The sequence below is a fragment of the Dendropsophus ebraccatus genome, chromosome 1 (genome assembly GCF_027789765.1).
Source record: "Dendropsophus ebraccatus isolate aDenEbr1 chromosome 1, aDenEbr1.pat, whole genome shotgun sequence".
NCBI classification, from domain to species: domain Eukaryota; kingdom Metazoa; phylum Chordata; class Amphibia; order Anura; family Hylidae; genus Dendropsophus; species Dendropsophus ebraccatus.
In genome coordinates, this window is record NC_091454.1 from 228,743,418 (window position 1) to 228,753,851 (window position 10,434).

A 10,434-nucleotide genomic window follows, 5' to 3' on the forward strand; every position below is an offset into this window, starting at 1 on the left:
TTCTCCTCCCTCCTCCTGTAGACACTGTCCTCTTCCTGTAGACACTGCTCTGCTCCCTCTTCCTGTAGACACTGTCCTCTTCCTGTAGACACTGCTCTGCTCCCTCTTCCTGTAGACACTGTTCTCCTCCTGTAGACACTGCTCTGCTCCCTCTTCCTGTAGACACTGTTCTCCTCCTGTAGACACTGCTCTGCTCCCTCTTCCTGTAGACACTGTTCTCCTCCTGTAGACACTGCTCTCCTCCCTCTTCCTGTAGACACTGCTCTCCTCTCTCTTCCTGTAGACACTGCTCTCCTCCCTCCTCCTGTAGACACTGCTCTCCTCCCTCTTCCTGTAGACACTGCTCTCCTCCCTCTTCCTGTAGACTCTTTTCTCCTCCCTCTTCCTGTAGACACTGCTCTCCTCCCTCTTCCTGTAGACACTGCTCTCCTCCCTCTTCCTGTAGACTCTTTTCTCCTCCCTCTTCCTGTAGACTCTGCTGTCCTCCCTCCTCCTTTAGATTCTGTCGTCCTCCTGCAGACACTACCCTCCTCCTGTAGACACTGCCCTACTCCTGTAAACTCTGCTCTCTTCCCTCCTCCTGTAGACACTGTTCTCCTCCCTCCTACTCATTTCTAGTGATCTCCCTTCACCTAGGCCTCTAACCAAGACAAGGGCCATCCTCTACGTCTAGAGGAAAGAAGGTTTCTTCACTGTAAGAGCAGTGAGACTATGGAACTTTCTATATTCTTTACTGTAAGAGCAGTGACACTGGAACTCTCTATATTCTTTACTGGAACAGCTGTGACACTATGGAGCTCTCTATATTCTTCACTGTAAGAGCCGTAAAACTGGAACTTTCTATATTTTTTACTGTATGAGCAGTGACACTATGGAACTCTCTATATTCTTTACTGTAAGAGCAGTGGGACTATGGAACTCTCTATATTCTTTACTGGAAGAGTAGTGAGACTATGGGATTCTCTATACTCCTTACTGAAAGAGCAGTGAGACTATGGAAAGCTCTATATTCTTTACTGTAAGAGCAGTAAGACTGTGGAACTCTATATTCTTTTCAGTAAAAGCAGTGGAACTATGGAACATGATTATGTGATGACTGTTTCATTACACAAGTATAAAGGGGGCCTGGATGATTTCTGGTGATGGGACTTTAATACAGAATTTTTCAAACCCCATATTTGAAGCCTGGATTGTTTCCCCCTGGACTATTTCTTCCTCTGGATCATTCTAGTAGGGTTATAGATTATCGATAGACTTTTGTCATGTTCAACCTTATTAACTATGTAAGTATATTGCCTGGTCCAGACCACCATGAAGACTTCTGCCGCCAACAACAACAAAGAATCTTGCTTTTCCACCTGTTCCCAACCTACTTAAACCTCCCATTGATAAATCCCAAAATGGTAGCACCAATGTCCCACACAGTGATATTACTTCCTATTTGTGCCCCTTGCACTGAGCGTGCAATCACCCCACCACCACCCCCATCAGTCCCACTCAACTGCTTGCTGAGTGAAGCTGTAACAAGGCAACCAATGCTATGAAGGACTTGTGCGATACCCTTCCTCACCTCTTGGTTCCTCAGGCTGTAGATTAGTGGGTTTAGCATCGGTGTCATTATGGAATAAAATATGGCAGCCACCTTGTCTTGTTCTTCAAAGACATTGGAAGAAGAATGAAAGTAAGTGAGGAACACAGACACATAGAAGATGGAGGCACAGATGACGTGTGAGGAGCAGGTGCTGAACGCTTTCTGTCGACCGTTACCAGATCTTATTCTTAGGATGGAGGTAATGATAAAAATGTAGGAACACAGGATCAAGGCCAATGAAAAAAATCCACAACTGCCTATAAGAAAAATATTGACCATTTCACAAGTAAAAGTTCTGGAGCAGGAGAGCTTTAGTAGAGGGGGGACATCACAGTAGAAGTGGTCAATGAGCCAGGAGCCACAATACCAAAGACTGAACAAACAAATGGTCTGTACTGACGACTGGAAGAAGCCAAAAGCGAAAGCCCCAAGAACCAAACCAAGGCATTTCCTTTTGGTCATTATGGACACATAATGTAACGGGTGGCAGATGGCAGCATAGCGGTCATAGGACATGGAGGAGAGAAGAAGAACCTCTGTACCCGCAAGAGCAGAAAACACAAAAAACTGGAGGGCACAGCCATTAAATGTGATGACCTTCTCCAGGAAGATCAGGTCAACTATCATCTTAGGAGTCACAGCTGAGGAGTAGAAGAGGTCCACCACCGAGAGGTGACTGAGGAAGTAATACATGGGAGTGTGGAGGGTGGACGTCCTATAGACAATGATGAACAACCCAACATTACCCACCACTGTTATCATGTAGACCAGGAGGAAGAATATGAAGAGGAAGATGGAGAGTGCTGGGTCCTGAGTCAGTCCAGAAAACCTAAACATAGTCACTTGGGTCTCATTCATGCCAAATATTATTTGCCAGTTGGCCACTCTGCCATCTCCTACCGGTACACCATCTGGTTCAGCCCTCCATGGATAAAACAAGAAGCCGGCTTTCATAGGTTCGGTACCATTACATGAATAGGATTAGATGATACTGAGAATCTGGATTAAAATATTCAAAATTCTGAGAAATATTCTGTTCCTTAAGAGGCTGATGCAAGAATGGGTGCGTCTAATTCACCCGCCGGTCTGATAGCAGAGATGTGAATCCAGGTCTCTTTATAATAAACCTCATTACCTTTGGGTGTTGTCACTAACGGCCCCAAAGCGACGAGTCCTGAAGATTGTGGAAATGTAATTGTTCTATAAGGACATAGAATGTAATGTCTATATTTACCGTAGCTATCCAATGTCTCCTCTATGTAGAGATGGTTCTGTGGTTGTTATACTCATATAGGCAAATTTTTACCTTCATGTATATTATTGGCTGGGAGCCCATGGTTACATGTGCTGTGAACCGGGGTGCTTAGGTGGTATACAGCAGGTGGATTCTAGGGCACTTGTTACGGTGACCGCCTTTTGTCAAACCAGCTCAGAGACTGTCAGGTAGCACGAGTTTCAGGCTTGAACTACTGGGCAAAGCTAACCTCTCAAGATTATCCAAGAAGTTTCAGCAGGTACCAGTGGGATACTTCAGCTTATTCCCTTTGTCCCACTGAGGATCAATCTTTGGCTCAGTAGATTGTCCCGACTGTTGAGAAGGATCCCATGTGTAGGCAAGGCTGACCCAGGTGACAGGTATCCCACCTCTGGGTTTAGCAGTGCATCTTAACTTGGAAAGGCTCTCTGAAGAAACTGTGTCTCTGTCTCAGAGCAACTCCACTACTGACTAGAAGACCCTCCCACCAGGAACTAACTCACTTATATCGGGTCTAACCTCCTATTGGTGGGGAAAGTGCTAGAGAAAGGAGAAGGAAAAAGTGTGATCGGAGGATAGTGTGTGTGGTACCTGCACCAAGGTCCGGATTAAGGTTGGTGGAGGCCCTGGGCAACAATTTTGTTGGGGCCCCCCCCATTTTCTTCCCCCACAAATAAACCATACAGCAATCTATATAGGTGGCTGATTGCTGTAGGGGATTTAGTACCTACCCCTCCTCACTCCTGGCTGTATGGCTCAGCATCCTCCTCTGTTCTGCATATGATGGTCCCTAGAGGCTGCAGTGCAGAGGAAGATGCCAGGTCCTAGAGACAGGATGGGGGAGGGGTGAGCATCGTTGTGTGTTCCCACTTACTTCAATGCGAGAACACAGCACTTTAGCACTTTCTGTGCTCTCTTGCCCACTGTGTTAGCCCCCACAGCAGCATATGCAGATGTGAATCGCTGAAGGAACCTGGACTTGCAAGTCTAAGTCCCATCTTCAGTCCCCAACCATATAAACTACCTGAAGCAGTAAGGAGCACCCAGAAAGTACTTAAAGGCTGTGTATAATCTATAGCAGATATGGTACATGTGAATATACCCTAAGGATCATGGCATATATAGCTGCACAAAGGCTACATGTCATATGCTGCACACAGGCTATATATACACCATACACTGTACACAGGCTGTATATCATACACTGCACACAGGCTTTATGTCATATGCTGCTCACAGGCTATATATAATAGGCTGCACACAGGCTATATATAATAGGCTTCACACAGGCTATATATCATACACTGCACACAGGCTATATGTCATATGCTGCACACAGGCTATATGTCATATGCTGCACACAGGCTATATGTCATATGCTGCACACAGGCTATATATCATACACTGCACACAGGTTACATGTTATATACTGCACACAGGCTATATACCATACACTGCACACAGGCTATATACCATACACTGCACACAGGCTATATATCATAGGCTGCACACAGGCTATATATTATAGGCTGCACACAGGCTATATACCATACACTGCACACAGGCAATATATCATAGGCTGCACACAGGCTATATATCATAGGCTGCACACAGGCAATATATCATAGGCTGCACACAGGCTATATACCATACACTGCACACAGGCTATGTATCCATACACTGCACACAGACTATATACCATACACTGCACACAGGCTATATATCATAGGCTGCACACAGGCTATATATCATACACTGCACACAGGCTACATGTCATATGCTGCACACAGGCTATATATATATATATATATATATATATATATATATATACATACATATATATATATATATATATATATATATATACCTCTGCTCTGATATATGCCCCTATAGTATATACTCCTGCTCTGATATATGCCCTGTAGTATATATCCCTGCTCTGATATATGCCTCTATAGTATATACCCCTGCTCTGTTGTGCCAATACAAAACAAAACCTCATACTCACCTGATCTGGGCAGATGACAGGTCTTCTCTCTTCTGGCTCTTCTCTGTTCCTTCAGCCTGTCAGCCACTGTGACAGATGCTCCAGCATGCTCCATGATGTCACATCCCTGCTGGAGAGATCAAGTTTCCTTGCTAACGTCCCATGCAGTCCTCTCCTCAGTGAGGGGGAGGAGCAAGGGGGAGTGAGGACCTCGGCAGGAGACAGGCACCCCTAAGCTTGACAGGAAGAATCCATTCAAAGACCCATCAGGGGGGAGTCTGAGCCTGCCGGGAGGGAGATGCTTACACAGGATTAACCCTACACCTCCCTCCCTCCCTGGACAGCATGCAGTGTGGCCAGTGCTGTGTCCAGGCACGGTTTCCACATGCTTTTTGCGTGTGGGACTGGCGCCCAGACACCACTTCCGGGTTTGGGCTGGTGGGGGCCCCCTAGTGGTGGAGGCCCCTGGGCACATGCCCCTTGTGCCCTCCCTTTAATCCGGCCCTGCCTGCACCAGTGATTGCTCAGAACAGTAAGCAGAACAAATAGTAGTTAACTCTCTACCTTCAGCTGTGTATTCAAACAAGGGAGAGTGAGACACCATATGGTGATAGTGCGGAAAGGCACCCATCATCCCAGAGTGTGACACCTGAAAGAGTTACTTTTACACAGGTGATATAACGGATGTAGTGGCACACCTGTACACATGCAGTGTCCCAGAGCGGGTGTCCACTGATGTCTATAGCAGCATGTGTAGGTCGGTGCTCATGTGTCTATATGCTCTGTAGCTGATGTTTGTAGTATGCTACTTCTTCCACTTGGTGTCACTATGTGTTTTACTCTACCTAGCGCAGCTGAAGGAAAGTAACACAAGGTTAACTGCTTTCTTAATTGATTGTAAGTGTCTGGATACTCATTCAGTGGCTAGGTAAGTGCAACTAAGCCAAAAACTCTGCCCACAGTCAGCGTTAGGCGGATTTTCATACCCGTAGATGTAAGTACTTGTTCTCTTAGGGTCAAGATAGGGCCCCACTATCCCTAGCTAGCCGTCAGTCCAGGGGGTAATGATGGTGGTGTCAGCGGTAATGATGGTGGTGTTGGTGATAATGATGGTGATGGTGGTAATGATGGTGATGTCAGTGGTTATGATGGTGGTGTTGGTGGTAATGATGGTGGTGTTGGTGGTAATAATGATGGTGGTGTTGGTGGTAATGATGATGGTGTCAGCGGTAATGATGGTGGTGTTGGTGATGTCAGTGGTAATGAGGGTGGTGTCAGCAGTAATGATGATGGTGTTGCTGATAATGATGGTGGTGGTGGTGGTAATGATGGTGATGTCAGTGGTTATGATGGTGGTGTTGGTGGTAATGATGGTGATGTCAGTGGTTATGATGGTGGTGTTGGTGGTAATGATGGTAGTGTCAGTGGTAATGATGGTGGTGTTGGTGGTAATGATGATGGTGGTGTTGGTGGTAATGATGGTGGTGTCAGCGGTAATGATGGTGGTGTTGGTGATAATGATGGTGATGTCGGTGGTAATGATGGTGATGTCGGTGGTAATGATGGTGATGTCGGTGGTAATGATGGTGGTGTCAGCGGTAATGATGGTGGTGTTGGTGATAATGATGGTGGTGTTGGTGATAATGATGGTGATGGTGATGTTGGTGATAATGATGGTGATGTTGGTGGTAATGATGGTGATGTCAGTGGTACTGATGGTGTTGTTGTTACTGTGACCAGCATGTATACTGTATATATGATGTTTTCTGGCTCAGTTGATACAGAAAATCAAATGTTATCTATACAGCTGTGGAGCAATACCTACAAAATCTGTCTGTAGGCCACATAGGGGAGGGTCATATACCAGGCATAGAGAAATCCTCAGGGAGGTCAGGTTTCTTGCTATTAATTTGTTATGGATCCTGAGCATCTTGTTACTCCACCAATGCCTGACAGAAGAATTATTGAGAACTCTTGGGCATCATCCAACGTTCCACTGACTTGGCTCAATAGCAGTGGGTAATTTCCAATCAATGAACCTCATCCTCATGTGGACGTGATAGATTCATCATCTGCAGACTGGAATTGCTTAGTAGGTTGGAGGACCTCAGTGGTGGAAGAGTCCTCCTGGCTGAATGCAACAACTTTCTATCCAGGTTACTTCAAGGAAAGTGCCTCTGTAGTATCTCTGCTCTATTCGGTCCTTGTGTTCTCTTGACTATACTGACTTTCTGTGGTGGACAGGGCCGTTTTAATACATTGGTGGGCCCGGTGCACAGCCCTCAAGAGTGGGCTCCCCTCTTCTCTTTCGGCACATGGTATAATGTACTGAATTTGCCCCCAATACATTCAGTAGTTACCTTATAACACTATTTCCACCATACAGTGATTACATATTACATGAAAACTGCACTGAACAAAACAAAGATATCACCAATGATACCATTACATAATACCGCCACATCATGACCCCTAACACTACAACCCTATAACAGAGTGCAGTTACATCCAGTGACTCACAGGGGGCGTCTTCTCCGATCAGAGTCTGTCACCTTTTCTTTTTCTCTCCATCCAGCCTGGGCCACCTTGAAGTCTTCTCCTGGCTGTAAATCTTCTCTCCAGAATCTGCCAGACAAATATTTTAGGCTCCTAAACATAGTAGTTAGGTCCCTTGTACCCCTAAATAGTAGTTGCACCCCTCTGTACCCCTATATAGTTAAACCCCTTTGTGCCTCCATAGTTTTAAGGTGTCCCTGTAGTATATAGACCCCCCCGTGTGCTCCCCCAGTAGTATATAGCCCCCCTGTGCGCTCTCCCCATTAGTATATAGACCCCCTGTGTGCTCCCCCAGAAGTATATAGCACCCCTGTGCTCTCCCCCAATAGTATATAGACCCCCTGTGCTCTCCCCAATAGTATATAGCCCCCTTGCTGTGCACTCCCCCAATAGTATATAGCCCCCTTGCTGTGCTCTCCCCCAATAGTATATAGCCCCCTTGCTGTGCTCTCCCCCAATAGTATATAGCCCCCCTGTGCTCTCCCCCAGTAGTATATAGCCCCCTTGCTGTGCTCTCCCCCAATAGTATATAGCCCCCTTGCTGTGCACTCCCCAAATAGTATATAGCCCCCTTGTGATCTCCCCAAATAGTATATAGCCCCCTTGTTGTGCTCTCCCCAATAGTATATAGCCCCCTTGCTGTGCTCTCCCCAATAGTATATAGCCCCCCTTGCTGTGCTTTCCCCAATAGTATTTAGCCCCCTTGCTGTGCTCTCCCCAATAGTATATAGCCCCCTTGCTGTGCTCTCCCCAATAGTATATAGCCCCCTTGCTGTGCTCTCCCCAATAGTATATAGCCCCCTGTGCTCTCCCCAATAGTATATAGCCCCCCTGTGCTTTCCCCAATAGTATATAGCCCCCTTGCTGTGCTCTCCCCAATAGTATATAGCCCCTTGCTGTGCTCTCCCCAATAGTATATAGCCCCCTTGCTGTGCTCTCCCCAATAGCATATAGCCTCCTTGCTGTGCTCTCCCCAATAGTATATAGCCCCCTGTGCTCTCCCCAGTAGTATATAGCCCCCATGTGCTCGCCCTAATAGTACATACACCCCCTGTGCTCTCCCCAATAGTATATAGCCCCCTGTGCTCTCCCCAATAGTATATAGACCCCCTGTGCTCTCCCCAATAGTATATAGACCCCCTGTGCTCTCCCCAATAGTATATAGCCCCCTGTGCTCTCCCCAATAGTATATAGCCCCCTGTGCTCTCCCCAATAGTATATAGCCCCCTGTTCTGTCCCCAATAATATATAGAGCCCCTGTGCTCCCCCAAAAGTATATACCCCCCCGTGTGCTCCCTCATAAGCATATAGACCCCCTGTGCTCCCCAATAGTATATAGAGCCTCTGTGCTCCCCCAATAGTATATACCCCCCCAGTCTTCTCCCCCATAAGTATATAGACCCCCTGTGCTCCCCAATAGTATATAGCCCCCCATGTATATAGCGCCCCCCCCCCCCATATAACATTAAATAAAAAACAGTTATACTTACCTGGGTCCAAGCGTCCCTCTTCTCTCTTGTGGCCGCACTGCAGCGGTCACAAGAGGCTGCACTCCCCTTACCCTCGCGCCGACGTTCCAGTGATGTCGGGCGCCAGAGGGAGAGTGCGGCCTTTTGTGACCGCAGGAAGTGTGGCCACAAGAGTCACTGACAGGGAGGGAGCCAATGGCTTTCTCTCTGTCAGTGCCGGGCGGGGGCCTGCAGGGGGCACCATGGATGGGTAAGTAGATTACCCATCCATGGCGCTCCCCCCTGACAGGCCGGCAGCCGGAGCCCTGTGCGACCGCACTGGTCGCACGTAACAACGGCCGGCCTACTCGGGGGGGCCCTTTAACCAGTAGGCCCAGTGCACGTGCACCATGTGCCCTCTGGTTAAAGAGGCCCTGGTGGTGGACACTATCATTAACCATAAAGTTACCTGTGTCTACTGTATTGAGTCTTGAGCTTTTTCATAGTAGAGACCTCCATGATGAGTAAGTCCAAATATTCACTCTTCTCTGAGAAGTTATGGATCAGTGAACATCGGTTTGGTCTGCAGGGGACCCTCTCCATATTATAATAATATTGTCTATATACCTGCAGACAAAATGAAATTTATCATGAAAAACTAAAAAATTCTTAATAAACTGGTGCACACACCGTATGTCCATAAAGGCATTTACGTAACTTGGCAAAAATCTGGTGCCCATCGCTGTGCCTTTATTTGTGACAACACAATGAGGGAGGTTATAAAAATGGCCTGTGTCAAAAATCTGGGGCAATTTGCACATAACTTGTGTCACATTTTCAATGCGTTTTAGACACATTTGTTCTGTGTTCACCGAGGGATGGCGCACTTTTTGGCACACTTTATTGGTGTAAAAATAAGACAACTAGTGGACGACACAAATTCAGACTGAACTGTCTACACATGCAGTAGATATTCAGTAACTGTTATGAACCATCAGGAAAAACAGGAACAGGGACAAGTGAGCCCTGACTGGCACCCCACCCATGTCCCTGCCTGCTTACCTCAGACTGCCCTAGGTAGCAGCGGGTAACTGGACGACAGTCCCTACCCTAAATAGGTGCAAACACTAGACTTGTGTTGAGATCTCATCAGAATATAATGGATGTAACATGGCGGGAATGCTTTGCCTTCTAACCAGCCTGACTTTGAGCCACCCCCATGGGCATTGTTTAAGTAGCCCCCTGAAACCTTTAACTCTGATGAGAATCTGGCTTCTGGTGCAGTGGATTACTGGGTCATTACCTCTCAGAGATTGGTTTGGTATAGATGGAGGATGACCTTGAGGAGCAAGAGAAGCCAATGTAAGGCCCCAAGGCAGTCTGGACACAGGCCGATGTCTTGGGCTGGCAGTTTCCTTGTGTTTTGAGTTATAGTCACAGGTTCATAGTCGGAACAAGTTGAGGTCAGACACAGGAGAAACCATGTGGTAGCAGATGGTAGGTGGGGAAGGATTTTGGATAGACGTGTAGTTGCAAGAGACCAGGAGGGACAAAGTGCGCAACCTATGGGCAAAGTCATGGATGACAATGGGAGTAT

The 10,434-nt window shown here is 46.9% G+C and overlaps 1 protein-coding gene across 1 annotated transcript; it reads right to left on the minus strand.

Annotated features, from left to right (window-relative positions):
- Nucleotides 1-1,369: 1,369 nt before the first annotated feature.
- On the minus strand, nucleotides 1,370-2,449 carry LOC138786401 (olfactory receptor 5B12-like). The gene has a single exon (XM_069963395.1). The coding sequence runs from the start codon at nucleotides 2,447-2,449 to the stop codon at nucleotides 1,370-1,372; it is 1,080 nt and encodes a 359-aa protein (XP_069819496.1).
- Between the last annotated feature and the right edge of the window lie 7,985 nt (nucleotides 2,450-10,434).

Bases quoted from the DNA above. Each gene is read 5' to 3' on its own strand.
- LOC138786401 (XM_069963395.1), bottom strand. From the start codon at position 2,449: ATGAATGAGACCCAAGTGACTATGTTTAGGTTTTCTGGACTGACTCAG.